The sequence below is a fragment of the Erpetoichthys calabaricus genome, chromosome 12 (genome assembly GCF_900747795.2).
Source record: "Erpetoichthys calabaricus chromosome 12, fErpCal1.3, whole genome shotgun sequence".
In the NCBI taxonomy this organism is placed as follows: domain Eukaryota; kingdom Metazoa; phylum Chordata; class Cladistia; order Polypteriformes; family Polypteridae; genus Erpetoichthys; species Erpetoichthys calabaricus.
Window position 1 is genome coordinate 5,220,739 of NC_041405.2, and position 27,941 is coordinate 5,248,679.

The 27,941-nt window shown below is 42.8% G+C and overlaps 1 protein-coding gene across 2 annotated transcripts in view; it reads left to right on the forward strand.

The window, feature by feature from the left end:
• LOC114661766 (integrin alpha-D-like) overlaps positions 1 to 27,941 on the forward strand; it is a 78,843-nt gene that overhangs the window by 27,742 nt on the left and 23,160 nt on the right. Inside the window, exons 3-14 of one of the 2 annotated variants that reach the window (XM_028814956.2) lie at positions 4,646 to 4,752; positions 4,997 to 5,058; positions 5,230 to 5,350; positions 8,947 to 9,077; positions 9,232 to 9,377; positions 9,459 to 9,615; positions 9,724 to 9,859; positions 10,295 to 10,368; positions 17,017 to 17,137; positions 17,756 to 17,898; positions 21,705 to 21,857; positions 25,645 to 25,836. In XM_028814956.2, the coding sequence (XP_028670789.2) occupies positions 4,646 to 4,752; positions 4,997 to 5,058; positions 5,230 to 5,350; positions 8,947 to 9,077; positions 9,232 to 9,377; positions 9,459 to 9,615; positions 9,724 to 9,859; positions 10,295 to 10,368; positions 17,017 to 17,137; positions 17,756 to 17,898; positions 21,705 to 21,857; positions 25,645 to 25,836 (1,543 nt within the window). The remainder of the gene's footprint in view (positions 1 to 4,645; positions 4,753 to 4,996; positions 5,059 to 5,229; positions 5,351 to 8,946; positions 9,078 to 9,231; positions 9,378 to 9,458; positions 9,616 to 9,723; positions 9,860 to 10,294; positions 10,369 to 17,016; positions 17,138 to 17,755; positions 17,899 to 21,704; positions 21,858 to 25,644; positions 25,837 to 27,941) is intronic. The other variant, XM_051934707.1, reaches the window with a different exon arrangement.

Consider the following 27,941-nt stretch of genomic DNA (forward strand, 5'->3'; position numbering starts at 1 on the left):
TCGCTCTGGTAAGCAAGTGCTTACCACATTTATTTCCCAAAAACATCTTAAAATGTTTTACCAGCTTTAAAATATCAGTGAAAACAAAAGTGGAGCCAACAAAGTGATTTAGAAACAAGCAGAAAAAATCAGGAAGAAACTCACAAAGAGTCAGATCCTCAAATGCAGTTTTTATAAAAGGAACAAACCTAAAATCTGATCTGTTTGGGGGGAGAAAGAATCCAATCTAATCTAATCCTGCCAACTATGCTAAATCTATCTATCTATCTATCTATCTATCTATCTATCTATCTATCTATCTATCTATCTATCTATCTATCTATCTATCTATCTATCTATCTATCTATCTATCTATCTATCTATCTATCTATCTATCTATCTAATCCTGCCAACTACGCTAAAATATCTATCTATCTATCTATCTATCTATCTATCTATCTATCTATCTATCTATCTATCTATCTATCTATCTATCTATCTATCTTATCCTGCCAACTACGCTAAATATCTATCTATCTATCTATCTATCTATCTATCTATCTAATCTATCTATCTACTATCTAATCCTGCCAACTACGCTAAAATATCTATCTATCTATCTATCTATCTATCTATCTATCTATCTATCTATCTATCTATCTATCTATCTATCTATCTATCTATCTATCTATCTATCTATCTATTCACCTACCTAAAACCCAGGCACAACCTCGCAGACGTAAGTCCCAGGTGTAAAGATAAGGTTTATTAATAATAATTGCTTTTACAAAGGCGTCTTAATAAACACAATCACAATTCCAATTCTCTCCACTTTTCCTCCACTTCTTCCTCCCAACTCCATCTCTTCTGGATGAGGTCAAGCAGCTTCTATTATCTTAGAGTCAGGAGTACGTCTGGTGCCAGGACACAGGCCATTGGAAGCACTTCGGGGTCTAACAGAAGTGCCACAAAGTAGCGCCCCGTGGCAGTACCCATGGAACCCAACAAGGCTACCATTTGGGACTCCAATTCCCATCATGCCCTGTCCATGAACTGCATAAATGACAGGAAGATATCAACAGAAGCAGCTAATGGGTCAGGAACTGACCCTAAATTTACTTCCATCAGTGCCCCCCAAACTACATCACCCTTTTGTTTTCCCTCATATCTTTTGTTTTTGGAGTGTCCTTCATGTCCCTTTCCTGTGTTGAACCTTCGATGTATTGGCAGTTGCTGTCACTCTCCTCTTTCTTCTCTTTAAATCCTGACGCACTGGGGGTCTGACGTTCAAGCTGCGTTTCCCTCCGAGGCTTTGCTCAGAGAAACTTTTGTGGGTGGGTCGGGGTGGGGTTGTATTTTGACTGTTATTTCTGCATTTACAATTATTTCCTTTTGAGAAACCTGTTGGTCTCATTATTTCTATTTTTGTGAATGTAAACTTCAATAAATATTTGATCTCAAAAAACAGAAATGAAGGGCGGCACGGTGGCACAGTGGTAGCGCTGCTGCCTCGCAGTTAGGAGACCCATCTGGGTTCACATCCCAGGTCCTCCCTGTGTGGAGTTTGCATGTCCTCCCCGTGTCTGCGTGGGTTTTCCTCCCACAGTCCAAAGACATGCAGGTTAGGTGCATTGGTGATCCTAAATTGCCCCTATGGTGTGTGTGTGCCCTGCGGTGGGCTGGCGCCCTGCCGGGGTTTGTTTCCTGCTTTGCGCCCTGTGTTGGCTGGGACTGGCTCCGACAGACCCCTGTGACCCTGTAGTTAGGATGTAATGGGTTGGATAATGGATGGATGAAAACAGAAATGATTGATAAAATAATCCAAAATGGACAAGACCAACATAAAACAAGAACTTGAACTCCAGCCTGGCTGTAATACAACAGAAAAAGGGGGTCCAAACTGTGGATGAAGTCCCCGCACTTGGAAGCCCTTTGCGTGAGCTGCAGCCCCGTCAGGTGTCACACTATTGGGGGTCTGAAAAAGGGGGGCGAGCGTGTGAAGATGTGCTGGGAAGTCGGGCTCATCTGACACGTCCTGTGGTTGCCAGTCTTCATATCTGACCTTCTCAGCCAAGAAGATGAGCAGCTGCAGTCATCAAATGTGACACCCGCGCTGACTAGAAGTCACGTAACGTGACATCAGCCTTAGAGGATGGATATGGGGAGTTCTGCTCTGAAGCCCAACGCTGACATGACGATCGTACAAATGCAGGAAGGAGAAGAGTGCAGATATCAACGTATCGGACGAGAGCAAACGTCTTCTTGCCGGTTGATGGATTTTTTTTCTGGCCGTGAGATGTCTTCACTTCGGTTTTGCATATTAAAAGGCATAAATAAATGTGAGAAAGTAACGCATCCTGTGTGAAACAGACCTACATGATGAGACACTTTTTTTTTTGCACTTTGCAATCTAATCGCGTCCTCGCCTGCAGTGATGTTTCCTGTTGATAAGAACGTCAGAGCCGAGGAGGTGTTTGTGTCTTCATGCAGGGTCATTGGCAGGATTAGGTGGACAAAAATGTTTCAATAAAATGAATCCAACTAAGGGGGATTTACTAAAAAAAAAAAAAAATTCAAAACGCAATGAGAACTGGAAACGGAACTGAAACAAAAAGGTCAGGTCAGGTTGGGGGGGGGGGCAGGCACCGGTACAGCATGTTGCTATCCCACCACACAACCATAAAGCTCATGACGTGTGGTCCAGTCCGTCCATCCAGGTGTTACGTGGGCGTCCCCTTGGCCTGGTCCAGCCACTAGGGTCCTCAACAACAAGGGTCCTGCGAGCCGGACCACCACACATGGCCGTAGTGCCGTAACTTGATGCTCCCTCACAATGCAGGTCATGGGCCTCAGTCGGGACTCCGTGAGCAACACAAAGGGCTCTCCAAAGAGACACAGGAGTCCAGTCTTCATCTCAAGTCACGGGATAGCGTCCATATCTTACAAACATATAGAACAGGGGCGTCCAAAGCCGGTCCTGGTGGGCCGCGGTGGCTGCAGGGTTTCATTCTCATCCTTTTCCTAATCAGTTTTCACTGCTAATGAACTTCTTTACTCTTCATTTCAAAAGCCCTGTTGTTAAGGATTCAGTCCTCTGAATGGATTTGTTTCTTTATTAAATGGCAGCCAATCAGAAATGAGATGTGAGACGAGCCAACAGGTGACCAGCTAAACTGGAATGTGAGACTCCAACCAGTTTCACTCCAACCGGTTTCTTAATGAGACGCCAGTTCTTGCTGTTAATTAAAGCTGTTATTGAATAGTAGGACTTGTTGCTGCTCTCATTCTGTTGATCTGCTGTGTTTACAAAGACCACCATTGAGATGTTTGGATGACCTGAGCAGACCAACGTGACCGAGACCCTCACTTTACTTTATTATCAGGTGATCTGCTCATTTTGTGTCTCATTATTGTTTGGCTGCTCATTAAGGAAAAAGAAACAACTAAGGGGGTCCGAGTCACTTCAGCAGCAGCAGCAAAAATGGCTCACTATTAAAGAAGGCGGTTAGAATGAAAACCTGCAGCCGCTGCGGCCCACCAGGACCAGAGCTGGACATCCCTGATATAGAATGTGAATGACTTACTTCTCCCTAGGCAGACCACTCCACAAACAGCCCGGCTAATGGAATTCATGTTACCCTCGAGAACCAGGGGTTTATGGGGAGGATCCATTTTCCAACCCGCTGAATCCGAACACTGGGTCACGGGGGTCTGCTGGAGCCAATCCCAGCCAACACAGGGCACAAGGCAGGAACCAATCTCGGGCAGGGTGCCAACCCACCACAGGACAAGCACACACTAGGGCCAATTTAGAATCGCCAATCCACCTAACCTGCATGTCTTTGGACTGTGGGAGGAAACCGGAACGCCCGGAGGAAACCCATGCAGACACGGGGAGAACATGCAAACTCCACGCAGGGAGGACACGGGAAGCAAACCCAGGTCCCCAGGTCTCCCAACTGCGAAGCAGCAGTGCTACCCACTGCGCCACCGTGCGAGAGAGTGTCCGATGCAAATCGTTAGTTTCTTTAAGCTATTGGACGAACATTGGCTTTTCTTTTTTTTTATTTTGCAATTTATTCATTTTCATTTTTCATCAATTTGGTGCAACAAGTGCCTCGTTTGCCTCACCCTTGTCCCGGCCCTGGTTCCTATGCAACGACATACAGAGGTGCAGGGTGTGGATGTTTCGCTGTAACGAGATAAAAGGTCGACTCTCTGCACTTTCTGGTCATCCAAGTTTGCAGATACTCTAAATCAAAATAAATGTCTGCATGTGGCTCTCCGTATTCATTCCTACTGCCGCAGACCCTTTTTCTGGATTCAACTTTGATTTTTGGTTTATTGGACTAATTCTTGTTATCAGTTTATTTTTCTGTTTCTCCTCCTGGCCATCTCCATTATTTCTAGTTTGTCCTCCTTTTCTTTCACAAACATAGCGAGGTTAGGGTGGTGGGTGCCAGCAGGTTGATGTGATTTGGGCCGCTCACTTGGTCTCTCTTCTTCTCCATCACTCGTTTTTGTCTTCAACAGTTTGTGGCCTGACAGCACAATCCATGGAGAGAGGAGCCCGGTGGTCCCAATGGCAGGTCCAATCCCCTGGCTTCACTGTGTTCAAGTGTCAAGTCCTGGGAGGCTTATTTTTGTGACTTTTGTCTCATGGCAGGATTATTGTCAGCGCCCCCCACAAGAAGCAGAGCCCTAATGACAGAGCTGGAGGAATCTTCAAGTGTATGAATGGAACAGCAGACTGTCAGTCCATAAACAATCCAGGTAGGCGAGTGAGTGAAACCGAAAGAGGAGAACTGAATATCCGTGGACTGTGAGGGTGTGATATCACACAGTGGCAGGATCGCTCTCCTTCTCTCCATCTCTCCATCTCAGCCTCGTTGCCCCTCTCTATAGATCTCTACTTCATTGACAGCTCCAGCAGTATAAGTCCACAATGCTCTGTTGGTGTCAGGTCAGGCCTCCTGGTCCACTTCCAGACCCTAACCTCTGATTTTCTTGATTTCAGGGTCTGAACAGAATTTGCCGGTAGGCCTGTCCCTGTCTACTAACGGCTCGTCTCTGCTCACAGTGAGTATGGTAACCCACTGGCTGAAAAACCTTACAATTGCGCTTTTTGTCCATTTTCACATTTTATCCAATTATCGTAAAGAACATGATGACCCCAGCTTGAAAATTCCATCTTACCAAATGAATGATGAGTGTCTGTTCTGACCATCCGCCATTCTCTTGCTTTTCCAGACCTGCAGCCCTGTGTTGGCCCACGAGTGCGACAAGAACATGTACTTCAATGGAATCTGTTACACCTACGACAAGGGGCTCAATCTCATAGAGAAGGACACGGTTACACCCCTTTACCAAGGTCTGTATAAGCTGAACCCTCACGGCCTTAATAAAGACATTAACTTCATTGAGACTTCACCATAAGCCGCCCCGCTAATTTGTAAGATATTTGATCCCAGATGATTTTTAAATGCATGGAGACCTTGCCAAACACTAGTCAGTTGACCTCATGGCAATCATACTTGAGATGTTCCCTTCATTTCTTCCTAAGATCTCATCAAACTTGTCCACTCCAAGCAGGTAAATGACCACTGTCTATTACTGGTGAAGGTATCCTCACTAAGACCTGAGTAGGCCTCAAGCTCTGAGTTTGTTATCCGCAGTTATTCATCTGAGCTTTAACACCTGATCGTTTCTGACTCAAGGAACTCAGATTGACATACTGTAGATGTTGAGGATGACTCTCCCTGATAAACCACATGCAGATTTATCTGATTTTGATTATACAGAGACCACTAAGGCGATATGGCACAGCTGATCTCCCAGGGATGTAGATGGACCCAACTTTCTGAATGGGGTGATAGTGATAGGTTCGTGGACTGGTCAAGACTGACCAGATCAGGTCCCACTTTAGCTCATTCCAATTTAATGAGAGGAAGTCCTGCTAACCTTATGAGATTTTGGAAGTTCTACCCTTCATGAATGTTTTGACATGTGGCCCACTCTCAGGTCATCGATTACAATGAGAGCTCACGAAATCCAACCCTCTTCATTTACGGAAGGGAATAAAATTATAAGGGTTGACTAGACTTGGTCATAGTACTGTTTGTGATATTTAATTAAACCTGACTTAATTTACTAGACTGAGATCTCATAGAACCTTAATCTGCTGACTTGCAGAATATGCTAGACAGAGAGGCCTGGCAGACGTGATCAGACCTGAGCATAGTGGCTCTCATTCTAACCATTTCTGATATTGCTGTGGACTTCCAGAAGGTGGTAGACACGAAAACCCATTCCAATTAGTCCTAATTGACAAGACACCGAGTCTCTAAGGATTATCCTGAGCAGAAAGAGTGAGATAAGACCTGGAGATGAATGCGAGACAGAATTTGCTGTCAAAACCGAAGGGATCGACAGAAATCAGGCAAACTAAACACGAGGGAAGTCAGAAATGAGTTTAAAACCATTATGGAGCCAAGTACTTGGTCAACTTCAAAAACAAACAAGCTAACTATGTTAGATTGTTTCTTATCCATCAAGGGATAATGTGACCTGAAAATGTCACTCTGTTTATATTTAACGACTGGTGATGTCATCGATGCGATGACTGCAGTCACGTGACATATTGCATACACAAAACATGAGAATAAAAATAAGCTATATATATAATTCACTAAGCCACCGACAAGTAGCCACCCATGGAAAGCATGCCGGAAGGGATGTGGATTCACTAAGCCGCCGACAAGTAAGCCTCCCATGGCGCACGCAGGAAGGAGCCACGCCCACAAACTCTAAGACCATTGGATACAATGACAACTCGCAGAGCCACGCCCACCAACTCGGACACAACGACTCGGAAAATATGGCGTCATTTATGTTCGTCTGTGCTAGAGGCCACATGCATCTCTGAGCCACGTTGACTGTTCATTGAGGCATGTTTCTCGCGGATGTGAATGGCTATATGCAGCGTGTAAAACAGTTTGCGAGGGGTATCCCATGGGATCCTTAAAACAATCCTTTAAAACTGAGGTTAAAACACAATGAAGGCAGCAGTCTTTAAAAACCAATAAGCCCTGAGCGTTTGTTTCATTAGCGTCTCACCTGCTTCACCGATGCAGGCCCTGCAACATGTATATTGAGTCTAGAAAACATGATCAGCAAGTCTTTGATAGGCTGCAACAAAATGATGAAAGAACGGGCGCATTGTTTTCACACAAGCTGGGTGGGTGGGTGTTAGTTAGTTAGTTAGTTACTCGAAGGATTTTAAGATTTAATATGCACAAGCGGCAACACTGCAAAAGCAGCCCAAACCAGAAAAGACGGTTGGCAAAAAGTGGCCGACAAATTAAACGTGTGTGCATTGTACTTACTGAAAGCGGCGTTACGGATTTTGCAAATGTTCATTTTTTTCCCTCTGCTTAAAAAACATTAAAAAAGCGGCGTGATTATGTGGCGTATACTACGCTGCGGGTTGGTATGCAGCATGTAAAACAGTTTGTTTGTCGCGGATAATTTGCCTTTTACTATTACACGAAGACAATTTCCTGTTAGATTTGCCTTTGCGATGACAATTAATAAGGCACAGGGCCAAACTTTCAAAAAGATGTGACGCACGCACCACCATCGCAAACTGTTTTACACGCCATGGTCTCTGTGAGTTGCTCTTGTGAGCGGGCACATGACCAGGCGGTGTGTATGCTTTGAGAACGAGGGTGGACGCGGCAGGGCCACGTAAGAAGAGGCATGTTTGTCGCGGATGTGAATTGCTGAATGAGCGTGCCACGGCGGTCCTCCAATTGTCAGTCACGGACAATTGTATGTTTCCCTCTCAAAACACAATGAAGGAAGCAGTCTTTAAAAACCAATAAGCCCTGTGCCCCTGTTTCATTAGCGTCTCACCTGCTTCACCGATGCAGGCCCTGCAACAGTCGAGGCGCTCTCTCAGCAGCTGACCTTCTACACAAGCTGTGTGTGTGGGTGGGTTGGTGTTAGTTAGTTAATTAGTTACTCGAAGGATTTCAAGATTTAATATGCACAAGGGGTAACACTGCAAAAGCAGCCCAAACCAGGAAAGACGTCTGGCTTTCACTTCTGTAGATAGCATTGTTGCAATGTTACTTTACTTGGTGGCTTATTACATTACGGATGTTTCACATGTTCATTGTTTCCCCTGTGCTTAAAAGACATTAAGAAAGTGTTTCTCAACTGTGACTCCAGAACATCTCAGTACGCAAGCTATATTAAGCGTCAACAACGAAGACCCGTTACACCTTAATCTACAAGTACTGACAACTGTGTCGTTCAGGAAGTGGTCACCCATCAATACATAATTATGCGGCGTATGCTACGCCACGGGTTGGCTAGTTCTTATTATAATATTAGATTAGATTATATAAACTTTATTAATCTCATCTCATCCCACCATGGTGTGCACTCTGGACACAACCATCAGGCTTAGAAGGGAAAAGGTAATGAAATTTCGCAAGCAAATGAGCAGCATGAAAATGTCGAGAGGAAGCCCAGGACCACTCGTCATGGCCAGAACTACACCAATCCACTGAATGTTCCACTCTAACCCGATGTTTTCTACAACCCACAATTTTACAGATTTCAAATTCCTGATGGCCCCTCACTTGCACATTTAGGTGCCAAAGCATTTAAGGACCAACATACTGCCTATGACCAGGTTTCAATTGGGATACATGAAACAAGGAATGACATTGAAAATGCACTAGCAACCCCAATTTATAAGTAACTCAAGTAATGGCATAAAATATCGTCCAATAAATTTGAGACTCACTTTATGGGACGCTAATTCAATTTCACCAAACTAGACTCAACCAATGTTCAGACATGAGCAGGTGCTCAGTGTGAGAAGTTCTGATATGATACTACTATACTAAGAGTGATGGCTCTTCTTTCATTCTTTTCCTTGACTTGTTTTTTTCCCAGAATGCACCAAACGCAACATTGACCTGGTATTTCTATTTGATGGCTCTGAAAGTCTTAAGGGTGATGATTTCACAAACAACAAGAATTTCATCATTGACATCATGAAGAACTTGACCAACACTTCCATACAGGTGATGTTAGACTTCATTGAGTTTCTCCAGTTGCACAGCCACCCCACTACTACAGCTGGGGAGGGCGGTCATTACATCGATTACAATGGCTATTTCTGCTGACCCACCCACTGTGGGATAGGTGACAGATTTCTTGTGTTGTGTCTTCATGCAGTTTGCTGCAGTGCAGTTCTCTTCGGATGTTCGCACAGAGTTCAATTTTTCCAGCTATCAGGAAATTAGAGACCCGGAGAAACTCCTGGCCAATGTGCAGCATATGAAGCAGTTGACCAACACACACAACGCCTTGGATTACACGATGTAAGTAAAGTTGAAGGAAGGTTTAGAAGATGGTGGACCAGTTTAAGGCCTCCTACCACTTTCTGTTTTTTATTTCCTCAGTGGAAATCTTCTGTACAACACCAAATATGGAGCAAAAGAGAATGCGACCAAAGTGCTGCTGATCATCACAGATGGGGACCCCACTGACTATAACGATGATTACAATTACGTGACCAAACGTCTGGACGAAAAACACATCATCAGATATGTCATTGGGGTAAAAATCATTTAAGATGTCCTCATCATAATAATTGGGTTCCAGGTGCCCACTCACCATCCTTGAGTCCTTTACAAGAGTGAGAAAACTGTACTTCTTCCTCTACAGATTGGCAATGTGAAGATTGAAAATCTGAAGAGCCTGGCTTCTGAACCCAGAAACAACAACACCTTCTATATTGACAACTACAAAGGCCTCAAAGGTATCCTGGACAACCTGCAGGCTAAAATCTACAACATTGAAGGTAAGAGACGTCTCTGATAAGTTTTCCTACATGTTATTTCAGCAGTAAAGTTTTATGAAAGATGAGTTGGCCAAAAAAAAATCATGAACAACGGAGTGGTCCACAGCCTTGGTGTCACACCATGATGTGGGCAAAACGAACAGAATCACATCTGAGCTCTGGATTGTTGTGGACAGACTTCCTACAGCAGTTGTAATGCCTTTCACTACAATGCTCCATCAGTTCAATTAACCAATTAATGTGTAGAGAGCACCTCAACCTTATTCTGTTCCCTGCAGATGAAAGAAATTGCGTAAAGGCTTTTAAATTGCTAACATGTTATGCAGCCGGCTAATCAGTGCCCTGATTTCAAAGTGTAGATGGAGAACCTTGGGGTGAAAGTTAAGGAAACAGCAATCAGCAAACAGATGACCGTGACATTTTTATTTTGTGCAGGTGAGAAGAACGCAGACAGCAGGTCCTTTGTAAACGAGATGTCACAGAGCGGGTTCAGCGTAGCCTATGCTGAGGTAAATCATGAAGTGGCATTTAATACACTTAATATTCTTCTAAACGATGAATTAAACAAATATCTTTGAAGATTCTGAGTAGGATTCAGATGCTGGGAGGAAACCATGGACAAAAGTGTATTCTGTTCATTTTAAGTATCTGAATGCTCTGAGCACATGACCAAAATGACTGTACAAGCCTCAAAACCTATAAAGCAGATAAAACGGTGGAACCTCAAACCCATTGGTACTCCATGATGGTGAGAACACTCTTACAATCCAAAATGGTGGCAATACTTTCACCAGTTATGCCGGTGTTCAGCTTTAGGGTATGGTAAACGTACCTCCTCACAGTTATCTTCAAGACTTAAGAAACAAAACAATTAAAACGTAAGAACAGACTAAAATCTAAAACATCGGGAGTGGTCTCCCCTCAACTTTCTCATATACTCAGATATGGGGATGGATATCTGAGGAGTAAATCGCAAGACAAGGATTATATACTTACCAGTAACGGCACACTGCATGATAACGTGCAGTGAATCCACTTGACTTATTGTTTTCATCCTCTCTCTCTGTATGTTTAGCATTCATTTACTCAGAGGTTGATGCGCTTGCTGCTTCCTGAGTAGCTCTTCTTCTTGACTCCACCCTAGAGACCCGCGTCTTGTCTTCTTTTTGCGTTAAAACTGTTTAAGTCAGTGTTTGTGTTGCAATTACTTAGTACGTTTTTCTTAATTTTTCACTTATGTTGGCACTTAAGTCTTCACGGTGAAGCTGGTAGGGATAAGAACGGCGCCCGTACACATGCACCGCACGGCCTCCCTGTGGGCCACTGCCGAGAGTTGATTCTACAATAAAATAAAATGAAAATTAAAAGAGGAATAACCTCGGAGGTCAATTATCACCCCAATAGCGGACAGTAGAGGTCACGTAGTGTATGTGTACCAAATTTCAGGTCAATAGTTCAAACGGTTTGTGAACTACAGGTGATTTAAAATCCGGGACAGACAAACGAACAGCCACGATAGCGTATTATATAAGAAGATATTATGTACATTAAAGAACCATCATAAACAATTCAAATCAAATTAATAATATATCGAACAATTATTAAAAAGGCAAAGTTAAATAAATCGGACTCTGCAGCTGCACGAATTAAAAAGTACCACTTCCGGTTAGCTGGAATAGTTCAGAAGCTAATAGAAATCTACATTTTGTACCTATGTATGCAAAATTTGGTTGACCTAAGTGAAAGCGTACTTAAGTTATCATGTTTACACACACACACACACACAGACAGACAGACACACAGACCTAGTTCCAAAAAATGGTATTTTTGGACTCAGGCAGGTCTAAAACGTTGAGATTCATCAAAATCTCGAAATCAAATTTTTGGACGATTCTAATACTTTCCTATCGAGAAAGTAAATCGGACTCAGGGAGGTCTAACACATTGAGATTCATCGAAAATCTCGAGGTCAAATTTTTGGACGATTCCAATACTTTCCTAACGAGAAAGTAAATCGGACTCAGGGAGGTCTAAAACGTCGAGATTCATCAAAATCTTGAAGTCGAATTTTTGGACGATTACAATACTTTCCCTATACTTCGTATACAAGAAAGTAAAAATGTATAAATCTGTCTGTTTATCCATAAGACCAGCATCACACTTTATGACTTGGCGCAGGACAGCATGTCACACCAAATGACTGCTGGATCTCATTGCCTTTCGGATGTCAGATTATAAGACTAGAAATCACATGGGAAACATCATTATGTCCCAGAGTCTTCACAACAGTTCCAACCATGAAAGGAAACCAAAGAAATTAAAGTTCCAGGCCAGGCCAGCAAGATCATGTGTGTGGCGTTGATGTTGAATACATGGTTCATATCGATGACCTACCTTAAAATGTTCACATACGCTGGCCTCTCAGGGTAAAGTGTCAAGAAAACACATTGATCATCTCGCCTTCACAAGAATTTCAAGGGAGGTGCCACGCATCACCCACTGTACTTTCCAGACCTGGCTCTTTGTGACTCTCACCTTTGTCCCAAACTCTGAGACTACGTTTATGGGAAGTGCTATGCAAATTATGAAGTTGTCAAGTCAGGGTCTCTGGAGACTAATTTGTGCAAAAAGGCCCAAGAGATGAAAACAGAAGCTGAAAATCGTAGGCGAGAACAGGCAGAGAGGGTTGTTGTAGCAAAGGAAAATTATTGCGGTACCAAAACCAAAATGCTAAACCCGAATCGAAAGTCATGGTCAACAATGAGTCAATAAAATCTAGCGCTAGGGCCTACAGACATGTGAAAAAGGAAGTACATCCCATGGAAATGGTTGACTTTTTCAACCTGCTTCAACAGGCAAACAGCAGATCTTCCTGCAAACAGTGCCTACAGATAACGGTGATCTACAGTATGTGAGCAAATAGCACGTCAAACTGACATGGCGTATTCATCCTCATAACCTAAACAAGCCAAAATGCAGATTTGTCATATGGAAAAAGTAAGTTCATCCCTCCATTTTTCACCACTGCAAATCCATCAAATAAGAATCAGGCGTTCCTGATGAGGTCCCAATGAGTAGGACCTCCTGAGGTAGTCTGCCGGTGGACCTGACTGTCTTCATTTAATCTGACCCAGATATTGAGGGTCTGCTGTTCTCTATCTTATTGACATGTGTGGTGTCATCATGTCAAGATCAAAGGAGTTCTCAAAGACCCTCAGAAAGAAGGTCTTGGAAAGGGTTTGAAAAAGATCATCAAATGATTTGAATTCAATCATTCTAATGAAAGGAAAACCATCTACAAGTTTCATGGATTTGTAACCTCTTCTAGTTTGTCCAGGACTGGATGACCCAGCAAATTCAACCCAAGAGCTGACCGTTTGATACTAAAAGAAGTCTGCAAGAACAGCTTGAGATCTGGGGGTAAACCTTGCAACAGTTGGTGTCAAAGTGTGGGCATCAATGTTCAGAAAGAGACCACACAAATGTGAACTGAAGGAAAGGTGTGCCATGAAAAAGCCTCTGTTGCTCAAAAAGAACATCAGAGCAAATCTGCAGTTTGCCAATGAGCGCCTAGGCAAAGACCAGGCCTTCTGGGACAACGTGCTCTAGACAGATGAATCACAGACAGGGTTGTCTGGCCACAGTAACTGTAGAGATGTTTGGTGCAAACTGAAAGACAGCATCTGACCAGAAGGACATCACGCCAATTGTGAAGCTTGGTGCCTTGAGCGTGTTTTGTTGAGTTATTGAGTCAATCATATCAAAGTGTGCTTGAGGAGAATGTGAGGCCATCTGTTTGTAAGTTGAAGATGAACTATGAATGTACCTTTGAACACCATACTGATCCAAAGCACACTACCAAGGAATGGCACCAAAAGAAGAAACAGAGAGTTATGGTCTGGCCTAGTCAAAGTTCTGATTTGAATCAAACTGAAAAGCTGTGGGAGGACCTGAAATGAGCAGAACGTGCAAGAAAACCCACAAACACCTTGCAGCTGTAGGAATTTGGCATGGAGGATTAGTCCAAAATTTCACCGATTTGATGTCAGAGACTGGTGGGCACTTATGCAAAACACCTACTAGAAGTCGTTTCTGCTCAAGCGGGCGATAGCAGCTTCTGAGGGCAAAGGTGGCCTTACTTTTTATCCAGTAGACCGTTACACCGTTTGATATTTTGGTTGAATAAATGATTGAAAAAGGCACATTTTTCTTTGGGATTTTATTCAAGCAGATCTGTAAGGCTCTGTTTTGCATGAAGATCTGTTCAAATATGTTGAAAACGTCAGCATGTTCCATGGGGTGTACTTACTTTTTCCCATGACTGTACTTGAATTTGATGTGTATGAGTGAGCTTGGATTTGCCTGTCTGTGCACCGTGCAATGACTCAAAGTAGGTTCTAAAATTTGAATAATGGATTTCCTTTGGATCAGCCACTTCTCTTTTATAACTAACAGTATAAAACATACCAATTTTATTTTCTTCTTATCTTTATGGGTTAGTTAAGCCTTTGGAAGCATTTGATCATATGATCATGATGAAGTGCTTCGAAGGGTTGATCAAAAAATCACACCACATCCCGACTGCCTGCTACATTTGATCAACTTCAATTTGCATATCGCCCAAATCGCTCCACTGATGACGCCATAGCAACTGCACTCCGTCTGACACTGGCTCATCTGGAAAATAAAAACAGTCACGTGAGGATGCTTTTGATTGTCTTCAGCTCAGCCTTCAATACTGTCCTCCCACAACACCTGGTAAAGAAACTGGAGCCACTAGGCATCAGCACCCCTCTGTGTAACTGGTTCTTAGCCTTCCTCACAGACAGACCCCAGACAGTACGTCATGAATACTGGGGTTCCCCAGGGCTAAGCCCCCTACTGTTCACCTTGTTGACTCACGACTGCTGTACCAATTACAACTCGAATCACATCATAAAATTCGCAGACGACACAACAGTAGTGGGCCTCATCAGTAATGACGATGACTCCGCATACAGAGAGGAAGTCAACAAACTCATTACCTGGTGTGGAAAAAACAACCTGGTGCTAAATGTCAAAAGAGATCACCGTTGACTTCAAGAGAAAGCACATGCCAAACTGGCCACTTACAATCCATGGAAACAGTGTGGAGTCAGTGAGAAGCACCAAGGATCTGGGAGTGCACATTACAGATGACCTGACATGAACCACAAATACTACTCCTCTTGTCAAGAGGGCACAACAGCGACTTCATTTTCTCCGAAGGCTGAAAAGAGCAAACCTTCCCTCTCCTGTCCTCACAACTTTCTACAGAGGCACTATAGAAAGTATACTGACCAGCAGCATCTCAGCTTGGTATGGTAGCTGCACTGTCGCTGAACAGAAGATATTCCGAAGAGTGGTGAGGACAGCGGAGAAAATCATCGGGTCCTCACTCCCATCTGTTCAAGAATTACACTACTCACGTTGCCAGAGCAGATCCATTAAGATCATAAAAGATCCCACACATCCGGCACATGGGCTGTTTGAACTTCTGCCCTCTGGAAAATGTTACCGCAGTACTGCAGAACGGCCAGATTTAATAATAACTAGCCAACCAGCGGTGTAGCATACGCCACATAATTATGTATTGATGGGTGAAAACTTCCTGAAAGACACAGTTGTCCAAATGGGGTGGGTTTGAGGATACGACTGTAAGTGAATGCAAAGATGGAACTCTGGAGAGAGGGCGGGGAAGCGGGCGCTTAGAGGTTTCGAGTCCTAACCATCCAACGACGGGTCGGCACAACCGGTAACGATCCTTCCGCAGGTTCACCTACGGAACCCGTGTTAGGACATTTACATCCTCTAGATAGGCAAGTTCGATCGTCTGACGCCCATTCCGCCCCCGCCATTCTAGTCTGCCGATTTCTTAAGTCATCTCTTAGTCATCATTCAGTACTCACTGCCTGCTCATGTGTCCACCACCAACTCCTCACCTGAACTGCTTTCGTCTCTGTACAGTCCACATGCACTTGTGAGTCACGTTGAATGTTCATTTTCCACACAACGCCTCAGTCGCATGCACCTCTGAGCCACGTTCAGGCCGGGTCAGGTTTCCCGTGTTGAGTCCAATTAAGCCGCAGGCTCCACTCCTGGTGGTGCCCTTCCGTCAATTCCTTTAAGTTTCAGCTTTGCAACCGTACTCCCTCCCCAGAACCCAAAGACTTTGGTTACCCGGTTGGCTGCCCGGCGGGTCATGGGAATAACACCGCCGGATCGCCAGTCGGCATCATGTATGGTCGGAATTACGACGGTATGTGATCTTCTTTGAACCTCCGACTTTCATTCTTGATTAATGAACACATTCTTGGCAAATGCTTTCGCTCTCGCACCATGGTCGGCTGTTTAGTGAATTGTTGGTGGGCGGGGCTGTCTTGCGTGTGTCTTGCTTGCCATGGACTTAGTGAATTTTATATATATAGATAATAATAATTCATTACATTTAACAGGAGCTTCTTCCCCCAGGCCATCAGAATACTAAACTCTGTTAAATAACCTTTGTCCTTTTGCTCTCTTACTTACTGTGCACTTTATTACCACAAATAGGTCTTAAGTTTACATTATATTGTATTGTAATATCGTACAATATTACATTGTCTATATTGTATATATTATGTATAAATATTGTATCCATATAGTGCAATATCACAATCACTGTGAAACGATGTGCAATATTTTCTTTCATATTATATTTCACCCACTGACTGGCTTACATTTATATATATCTTTTGTTTTTATTGTTTGTACTGTGCTGCCTTGTGCTATCTTGTGCTGTCTTACCTACTTTCTGTGTAAGAAGTGAAATGTTTGTAACGTCTGTATGTTGTCTTTTATGTCTGCACATTGAGCCTGGAGAAACGCCATTTCGTTCAGCAATGCATCCGTTGTTGTACTATTGTATGGTATGAATGACAATAAACTTCACTCACTTACTTACTTACTTACTTATATGAGGTTACAATGATGAACTGCTGCCCCCTAATGGTATCCACCAGCACTACAAGCAGGTTATGATATCAAACCAAGTCAAAATGTACCAGTTCAGAAGATTACCCGTGTGCTTGAATCTCCTCTGACCCCATCTCCTCTTATTGACTTTTGGTGTTGATTAAAAAGAACTTTCTTACCCGTAGGACCGCCTGTTTCTGGGAGCTGTTGGGACCTCGGACTGGGCTGGCTCAGTTCTAGAGATGAAGCCTGACGTGAAAACTCCAGTCATTCTTCCCATGGCCCCTGACAAGGACACCTACCTTGGTGAGTTCATTTCTTTGGCAAAAGGAGGTTAAAAGGCTCCGGGATGTTTATAGTCTTGTCATATTCTCACAGTTAGACATCATGTGCCATGCAGGACGAAGTGGGCATTGCCTATTTTACTAGGGCTTTAGTGATACATAAGGCCTGTTCAGACGGAAGATTTAACAGGGATGCGGGTGACCATGAACAAACATAATTACTATAAGCAATTAAAACAGCCACAAAATGGTGACAATTGTGAAAATATTGGCCTAAAATGTCATTGTAATAAAATCAAAGAAATAACCAAATAAGTGAATGACCCATAATGATAGGAAGTAAGAAAGTCATTGTAGTGATTCTGCAAACGTCATTTATTTGTTCTGCTTTTAATAAATGGTTGGGCTTGATTAAGCTTGGGCTCCTTACACATTGAGTCTTCCTCAGTTCCATCATTCTTCATCGTGGAACAACACTAATTCTGCAGAAGTCACGTTAATGAGAGGCAGGGACCATGTTGATTAGGTTACATACATTAGTGGGACTTTAATATTGTGTTTCCTTGGTCAGTGATGGCTAGGGGCCCAGATGTGTTTGGCCTTCTTCTCTTAGTGTGTTTGCATATCTTTCTTATTGCAGGATACTCCATAGCAGTAGGCCACCTAGGGAAGGCCTCCCTGGTCATAGCTGGTGCTCCAAGATACAAACACAAAGGCATGGTGGACATCTTCTACAATTCTGGGAAACTCTGGGAGAGAGTGCAGAATCTTACTGGAGATCAGGTAAACCTTAAGGATTCCACACACCAGCCGATAAACTGTTTTTCTTTTCAATTTGAGGGCATATGAGGGCGTGACAATGATGGTGAAAAGGAGCATTAGGAAAGAAGCAGTTGGTGAGAAATATTGTTGAAATGGCGAAAAATGACCCAAAGGGATTCTTTCAATATTCAAGGAGGAGGTGAAGTGCACCAGGAACAGGGTTCTCAGGTTCCTAAAAAAATTATAACCCCAATGAAAGCTCAAAAATAGAGAATTTGCCCAAGTAAACTAGCCCAGTGCCTGAGGTAGACAAAATGACGCCCTGGAAAGTGGGGGGTGGTGTCAGACCAAGAGGGTTAAGTACACACCATCAAAGCCCGAGTAGGGTGGGTCCCTTCAGAGTGACAGAATCTCACAACGGTTTGAGACTTTATAATGGTAAAGAACATATACAAGTGTGAATGACAGGGGAAGGGGTGCCAGATGGATAAAAAACATGATAAGATATAGCCCAAAATAGCCTGTTATTTTTCAAAAAGGAGCCCAAAAAACCACAACCCACAAAAGCCCATTTTCTCCCACAGACGACGATCAAAAATAACCCAACTGGGAGAGAAAACCGCAGATCTGGAAACACTGATCAAGAATAGTAAGAAGGAATTAAAAGATACAGACAGTAAAATAGGAGATGCTCTAAACTTGCATTTTTCTGAGGTCTTCACATGTGAGGAAGTGCATAACCTCTCAGCAGTAACAGGGACTACTAAGGAGGTACTGAGTGATTTGGAAATTGTAGAGAGCGAAGAGCTGCGGAGATTAAATAGGCTGAAATCTAACAGTACTGGGGAATGTCATCTAGCATATACTTTGTTTTTCTAACTGTCTAACCAAATACAACTCTGAAGAAAATGCAAGGAAGTCTCATGGACCAGTGCTTGCTTGGCAGCTTCTAGAATTTCAAAGATCAAATAAGATCTTTTGTTAGAGGGAGAATTGATCAGAGTTTCATTAACAAGAAGAGCTCCTAGGGCCCGTTTATGAGTTACTTGTTTGAACATTAATTTAAAATGGGAGGAAATGCTGGCAGGAATAAAACTGTGTCTCAGATGTTTTATTGGGGAAGTGTCCAGGAGGTGTGTGTGAGTGTGTGTGTGTGTGTCAGGAGCTGCAGAGGGGCAATAAAAGTAATGATGGCCACAAGAGAGATGACCAGGAATGAGTTGATCAGAAAGAATCAAGTGTGACTACAACTTTATGTGCCACTTGAAACTGCGCATCTGGCATGATCGGGTCTTATTGTTTGGTTTGCAAAGCCACATTCTATGTCATTTATACGGCGATAGTTATAGTAAATCTTTTTATCATAATATATAATTAAAAGTGCAGCTCTTTCTCTTGCCTTTTCTTTTACTCTATCAAGTAACCTGGGGTTATAGATGTGAAAGGGAACTACAGTCCCTGTCAGGGCTGGAAAAGTATGTGATTTCAGACATTTTGTTAAGGCCTACATAATAAGGGAGCATAAGGTCACCCTAGGACCCCCACACGGGGAAACACTAACAGATCACCAGGACCACCAGGACCAGGTAACATGTATGTGCTTATGGAGGAGAATGAGTACATACAGTATATAAACCCTTGGTACACACTTTTTGGAACATTCCTAAAGACTGGAGACTAGTGAATATTATCCACTATATTAAAAGGTGATTGGGCTGATCCAAGTAACTATTGGCCAGCAAGCTTAACGTGCATCACAAGTAAATAAATGGAAGCAATTATTGAGGAACAGATCCAGCAGCACATGACGAGAATAGGTGTGTTAGCGAACAATCAATATGGGTTCAGACGGGGAAGGTCATGTTTGACTAATATGATGAAATTTTATGAGGTAGTGCCAAAAGCAGATGATAAGAGAGGTGGTGTGTGGTCTGATTTATCTTGATTTTTAGGAGGCTTTTGATAAGCTACCACATAAAAAGTTGATGATCAAACTAAAGGAAATGGGAGTTTAAGGGTGCGGTATGTAGGTGGGTACAAAACTGCGTCAAACGCAGGAAGCAAGTGAGGATCTCTTCTTCAGAATTAGGGATTAGTCCTATCTGACCTCCAAAGTTCATGGGGAAAAGCCAATTTCCCCTCAAGGATTAATAAAGTATTACAAATCAATTCTAAAGTTTTGGCCCTCAGGGGTCAGTGCTGCATCTGCTACTCTTTTTACTATATAGGGTGGCCCATATTTATGCATAGGGTATTTCACAGACTGTAGCATTTAAACTACTGTGTGAAAAGTATCGAAAACAGCATCACTGTGTAGCCTGAGAATGGGAGTAACAATGTGCTGGACCAGGCAACCCCTGCTCTGTTCACATACAGAATGGCGGCGAAATGATTGTCGCTAGAGCAGTGCGTACATTGTGTGCATTTATACTGCGGTGGTGAAACGGAGGGTGGCAGCTGAGTTTGAAGGTGGTGGCCCTAGTGTGCTAACCATCACAAGAATTAACACAAAATTCGAAATTAGTGGTATTGTTTTGTAAGCAAAGAGGAGCAGGTAGGCTCAATCATATACATAAAAATGGGCCACCCTGTACATGAATTGATCATCAATAAGCTGGTTAAGAGTGCAGATGATACCAAAGCTAGGTAGAAGGGCAAGATAAACAAAAGGACTTGAACAGTATACAGAATTGAGCAAAGAACAATCTAGATGAGAACAGACCACTCACCCCAACAATGCTCGCCAGTCCTATCCACTTAATTCTTCTAAAATAACATCAAGTCGAGTTTTGAAAGTCTCTAAGGTCCTACTGTCTACCACACTACTTGTGACTATGGTTCTCTGAACTGATGACATTTAATGTCATAAAGTATTACAGTAGAAAGGTTAGATCTGAATACATGATGGGAGGTCTTCATGTAAGGAACCATTGTCACATGGAGTAAGTGACCAGTTAGTGTGGTGGAGAGTTGGACTTTAGAGACCTTCAGATCTCAACTTGATGTTAATTTTGGACCATCGAGATCACAGGTTCTTAAACTACAGATCACGGCCTGTTTGGGATCACTGGTCGCATCTGTTGGGTCACTCTGGGTTGTGACTCTCCGTTGTATTCAATGTCGTGCACATTTTGCAAAATAGTCTCACAATGGGTCACTGTGGGCAGGTTAAGCAACAGACGTTGATGATCAGTGGTGGTTCTCCTAGGAGGACCTCCCCACTCCCAACACCTTATGACTGTTTTCCAAGATGAACCTCCACCTCATCATGGATGGGGTCTCAAAGACTCTAAGACTGAGCAAGATTAATAATAATAATTCATTACATTTATATAGCGCTTTTCTCAGTACTCAAAGCGCTATCCACACAGGGAGGAACCGAACCCACAATCTCCTTACTGCAAAGCAGCAGCACTACCACTGCACCACCTGTGAGGACAAGACTGGGTCTTGAGAAAAAAAATGACGAATGGGTGAATGAACGAGCATGTTGGGTCGAATGGCCCGTTCTCGTCACAATTGTTCTGATGTTATAATTTTATAGGCAGTGGACCATTTAAAGTTGGATTTCATGAAGACCAGAAATCAATAAAGGCACATCCTGAGGGTTGCATTGTGCTCTAGTGGAGAGTTTTAGACCTGGTACCTTTAGTCATTTGGTTACACTACCATCAAAGTAGGATACTCTCAGGCTGCGTTAGCTGTTTTCTGTCATGGAAGGTGGATGAGAATTGTTGTTTACGACGACAGCATAATCCAACTATTTTTTTAAACTCTGCTTCCACTTGTTATGGAAGTTAACGTAGAGTTGTTATTCCCACTCCCAGATCGGCTCATACTTTGGAGGTGAAGTGTGCGCAGTGGACCTGAACAGTGACGGCTTCACCGACATACTGCTAGTGGGAGCGCCACAATACTACAAGCCTAAAACAGAAGGCATGGTCTATGTGTACCGTGTGGGAGCGGCGCCCACTGTTACAGTAAGTAGACATTTCAGGGAACTAATTTAGTGGGCCATTTAGCCCCTAATGATAATTCCTTCCTTATCTTGCTATCGTTCAAAACTCAAGTACTTCTTCTCTTGATTCTTTCCGTAAAAGGCCTCCAAGGCCTAAACTGAACACACCTCCATCATTTGGATTAAACATGTAATTTGCTGTGATGTCTCCTTATTCAGAAATGCTCTCTGGCACCAGGTGACCATCGACTGGACAAAGATGGTCTGATAATGGATTCAATTTTGGTAAAGTTAATTTCGTACGAGACGATTTCTGACCTAAAAATGAGGATTGATTCCATTTGGCGAATGATTCTCAGTAGCAACTAGTGGCGGCTGAAACGGTTGGCGTGAAAATTGAAACTTACACTTTGCAAAAATAAAAAAAAAATGCAAAATAAATTGCACTTCACCACAAGCAAAATCCATGCTGTATTATCGTAGTATTTACCTCTTCTTACCCTTTATCTGTTTTCTCAAGGGTAAATGTTCTCGTCAAGTTTGTTATCGGGTTGGTCTACTGTTGCACTTTAAAATAAACACACACACATAGATAAATACACACACACACACACACACAGACCCTAACCACAACAGTGCCCCATGAATGACACACACACGCTGATTAACCCTTAGCACTTTAAACCACACATCAGCCTGTCACTCAGCACTTCAAGAGACTTACTTATTATCGGCACGAACAACATACGATGTTTTAGTGATATCTCAGACCTAAATATTACTTTTGGTCTACAAGAATACATTTAAACATACAAAGACTCAGCACTCTTGACTATAGGCCATTTATCAGCCAAGAATACCTTCTTCTTATTGTACTGTCCCTTCTATTGAGTGGCACCCTCACTCTCAGCCTTATAAACCTCGCAGCACAGAAATAATGGCAAAAAATCTGGCTGTCACCAGGAGCTCAAAGAAATCTAACTTATTAATTCAATCACTCTAGACAAAGCATAGAAGTTAAAAGCAGCATGATATTTATTACAAGAATAATAACAATATCACTTGAACAAAGAAAAATAGAAAATAGGTACTGATAGAAAAGTCTGAATATATATAGTCTTTACAGCGCATCCGGAAAGTATTCACAGCGCATCACTTTGTCCACATTTTGTTATGTTACAGCCTTATTCCAAAATGGATTAAATTCATTTTTTTCCTCAGAATTCTACACACAACACCCCATAATGACAACGTGAAAAAAGTTTACTTGAGGTTTTTTGCAAATTTATTAAAAATAAAAAACTTGAGAAAGCACATGTCCATAAGTATTCACAGCCTTTGCCGTGAAGCTCCAAAATTGAGCTCAGGTGCATCCTGTTTCCCCTGATCATCCTTGAGATGTTTCTGCAGCTTCATTGGAGTCCACCTGTGGTAAATTCAGTTGACTGGACATGATTTGGAAAGGCACACACCTGTCTATAGAAGGTCCCACAGATGACAGTTCATGTCAGAGTACAAACCAAGCATGAAGTCAAAGGAATTGTCTGTAGACCTCTGAGACAGGATTGTCTCGAGGCACAAATCTGGGGAAGATTACAGAACAATTTCTGCTGCTTTGAAGGTCCCAATGAGCACAGTGGCCTCCATCATCCGTAAGTGGAAGAAGTTCGAAACCACCAGGACTCTTCCTAGAGCTGGCCGGCCATCTAAACTGAGCGATCAGGGGAGAAGGGCCTTAGTCATGGAGGTGACCAAGAACCCGATGGTCACTCTGTCAGAGCTCCAGAGGTCCTCTGTGGAGAGAGGAGAACCTTCCAGAAGGACAACCATCTCTGCAGCAATCCCCCAATCAGGCCTGTATGGTAGAGTGGCCAGATGGAAACCACTCCTTAGTAAAAGGCACATGGCAGCCCGCCTGGAGTTTGCCAAAAGGCACCTGAAGGACTCTCAGACCATGAGAAAGAAAATTCTCTGGTCTGATGAGACAAAGATTGAGCTCTTTGGTGTGAATGCCAGGCGTCACGTTTGGAGGAAACCAGGCACCGCTCATCACCAGGCCAATACCATCTCTACAGTGAAGTATGGTGGTGGCAGCATCATGCTGTGGGGAACTGGGAGACTAGTCAGGATAAAGGGAAAGATGACTGCAGCAATGTACAGAGACATCCTGGATGAAAACCTGCTCCAGAGCGCTCTGGACCTCAGACTGGGGCGACGGTTCACCTTTCAGCAGGACAACGACCCTAAGCACACAGCCAAGATATCAAAGGAGTGGCTTCAGGACAACTCTGTGAATGTCCTTGAGTGGCCCAGCCAGAGCCCAGACTTGAATCCGATTGAACATCTCTGGAGAGATCTTAAAATGGCTGTGCACCGACGCTTCCCATCCAACCTTGATGGAGCTTGAGAGGTGCTGCAAAGAGGAATGGGCCAAACTGGCCAAGGATAGGTGTGCCAAGCTTGTGGCATCATATTCAACAAGACTTGAGGCTGGAATTGCTGCCAAAGGTGCATCGACAAAGTATTGAGCAAAGGCTGTGAATACTTATGGACATAGGATTTCTCAGTTTTTTTATTTTTAATAAATTTGCAAAAACCTCAAGTAAACTTTTTTCACGTTGTCATTATGGGGTGTTGTGTGTAGAATTCTCAGGAAAAAAATGAATTGAATCCATTATGGAATAAGGCTGTAAGATAACAAAATGTGGAAAAAGTGATGAAGCGCTGGGAATACTTTCCTGATGCACTGTAGAAAAAGCTTACGAAAAAGTTACAGATGACAAGGATGAATGTCCCAGGGAGGCGTTTGATTTAGCAATAGAAGTTCATGATGCCTTTCTGACGACCAGTGCTGTCTTCGTCCGTTCCTCTTCTTCTCCTTCTGTACTTTCTTCTCCTCCTTCTCCTCTTCTTCCTCTTTCAAACCAAGGAATATTTATTATGAAATGTCATGCCTTGGTTTCACAACACATGCACCTGATTGGTTGGCTGTCAATGTGATTGATGAATTTTGCTCAGACTCTTAAAGTTCTTTGATATTGCCTCAGTTTCCCTTTCCCAGGCCAAAAACCCAATTGTTGTCCCAGATGTCCATCCATAAAGTAATCAATAGCCTGAGGTATGAGCTCAGGCTTCCTTTCCCAGGTTATAAAGTAATTGAAGCCACCAGAATGTCTTCCTTTCAATGTTGGAAACAGCTATTTTAAAAGTGAGGTGTAAGAAAACCTGCTTTGATCTGTCTTAGTTCATCTGTTGTCTTGTCTCGAACAAAATATAATGGAAACCAAAATGTACAGATTTTATACACCATAACACATGCCATTAACCCTAATATTTTAATCTCATCTGAAACGTTCTTACGCGTATGCAAAAGGGTTTATTATGAATCTGAACATGGTGATAAAGCAGCTAGGCCACAAGTCCACTGCAGAAATCCATCAGCCTGGGTATGTGGTCTCCCGAAGGTTCCTGTCTTGGACCAGGAGTTGAGGAAAGTGAACTGAGGTGACGTTACTTTGACCCAAAAAGAGTCAAAACTGGCAGTGTGAATGTGCAGGCAGTGCTGCCATATTGAGATGAGCTGCACTGCAGGAGCTGCGGTTTGGGCTGTGGAGTCATCTTTAGGGAGCAATATTACTTTCTTTCCAACCCCAAAAACTTTAAAAACCCACAACACCTCATTTGTGTGAGTTTCACGTTTCACAATTGCAAAATTACATGCAAAGAGAGTTTGGGAGACATCACTACCTAATCCATAACTTTGTGTGCCATGTTGAGTAATACGGTCAGTGGTTTACTTTTCCTCGCAGTTTCTTTTCAACGTGAGTGGAGAAACTGGGTTCCAGTCGGCCCGTTTTGGTTCGTCCATTTCCATGATCCAAGATCTCAATGAGGACGGACTGATGGACATCGCCATTGGTGCCCCGCTAGAGGATGACAACAGAGGCAGCGTGTACATTTTCCATGGATCAGCAAACGGCATGAACTCCAGGTACTCACAGGTAAGTGACAGACAGAAAAGGAAGCAAAAAAAATTAAAGAAAAAAAATAAAGTGAAGAGATGAGTGGTCCTAACCCTGCCCATCTGCAAAACTGGTGGCATTCAAACTTAAACCTTTAAACTTGGCTTCATTTTTGTCCGTTTTTATGCTACTTTGATTTAACTGTCTGTGATGTCATTATCCCTCACTCACTTAAGATTCATGGTCCACTCCTCAAAATAAAAGTCGGACATTTCTCTTTCAGATTTTTTAGAGCAGGAGAATTTTCAGTAAATTTTCAGAAAATTCAGTAACGTTTTTACCAAAACATGCACTTTGAATGTTGGGTTGGAATAAGCTTCTGAACACTATAAAAGTGTCTGTGAATGTGTCAGGATCAGGTCAGGTCAGGTCGGGGAGCATGCACTGGTACGGAGCGTTGCCACACCCACCACACAACGAAACAGCTCGGGATCATGGTTAGTAAAGGCAGACACGTGGTCCTATCCCACCCACGGAAATGACCCTCTATCTGTCGCAGCCTGGTGTTACATGGGTGTCCCCTTATCTTTAACAGTGAGGGACTCGCGCCACATGGCTGTAGCGCCGTAACTGACGCTCCCTCACAATGCAGGTCATGTGCCTCATTCATAACTCCATGAGCAACACAAAGTCAAACCAGCAGGACCCAAGGACACTCTGAAAAAGACACACATGAAGGAGTCCAGTCTTCGTCTCAGGTCACTGGGTAGTGTCCATGTCTCACAAACAGGAAGTACCAGGACTCTAAAGACCTGAACCTTCGTCCTTTTGCATAGATATCGGGAGCACCACATACCCCTTTTCCAGTGGCCTAATGACACCCTCATGCTCTCCCAATCCGTCTACTGACTTCATAGGAAGAGTCACCTGAGCCATGACTGTCACTGCCAAGGTAAGTAAACTTCTCAATGACGTGGTCGACACTCTCTCCACAGACGGAGACACTGCTGATGGCCAAGAGCTCATTAAAGCCCTGGATCTTTGGTGTTTATCAGGACACTCGCAAGCCCAGACAGTAAGACTCCTCGCTCCATCTTTCTTGAGAGTGAGAAAGAAGAAAAAACATTATTAACTGTAATGATTATAAGTAGTTACCTTACAAATACAGAGGACTGTATTTTGTATTAATCATCCTGCAGAGAGTTATATGATTTTTACTTCTATATGATTTGTTCTTCATTTGGGTAGAAAAAGAATTAAGCTTGTGCACAGAATTATGTGATTAACTTACATTCTTTTATGAGAAAATGCTGACCTCTTGCTACTAACAGAACACCCTGTGATATTATAAATCAATGTGATCGTTTTCTTAATTCTTGCTTAAAAATATAAGAAAACATGTCACTTATGAATTAATAAATAAGGATTATTAATCTAACCAAAGAAATATAATCTAATGAAGATATTAAAGCTATAAGAATGTAATCTCTTTATAACTAATGTAATGTAGAGAAAAGCCAAGCAAAATGACACCTTTTATTGGCTAACTAGAAAGATTACAATATGCAAGCTTTCGAGGCAACTCAGGCCCCTTCTTCAGGCAAGATGTAACATCATGTAACATCATTTACATCTTGCCTGAAGAAGGGGCCTGAGTTGCCTCGAAAGCTTGCATATTGTAATCTTTCTAGTTAGCCAATAAAAGGTGTCATTTTGCTTGGCTTTTCTCTACATTCATAATGGCTAACACGGTACAACACCCTAGTACTATAACTAATGTAATGAACTATAAGAAACTGTTTAAATTGGTAAATAGGCCTATTCATCATTCTGAACATGTATAGTTAGTACAGAAATTATACTGGGTATCCTAATTACAACACCAATACATGCAATTTCAAATACATCTTTACCAACATAAAGGGATGTGGCGCCATTTGAAAGTTGAAAGCCCCCTCTCATTCAGTAGATAATAGTCTTTGTGTCAAATTGTATGCAATTGAATCTGGATGTTCAAGAAAGTCGTGGAAGTCGGGGTGGGGATGTGAAGCCGTGATACAGCGATTCGGCCATCTTTGAGGGAAGAAAGAAAAACATCTCAGCATAGTATGGGGGTATGCAATATGACATTTTAATAGCTAAAT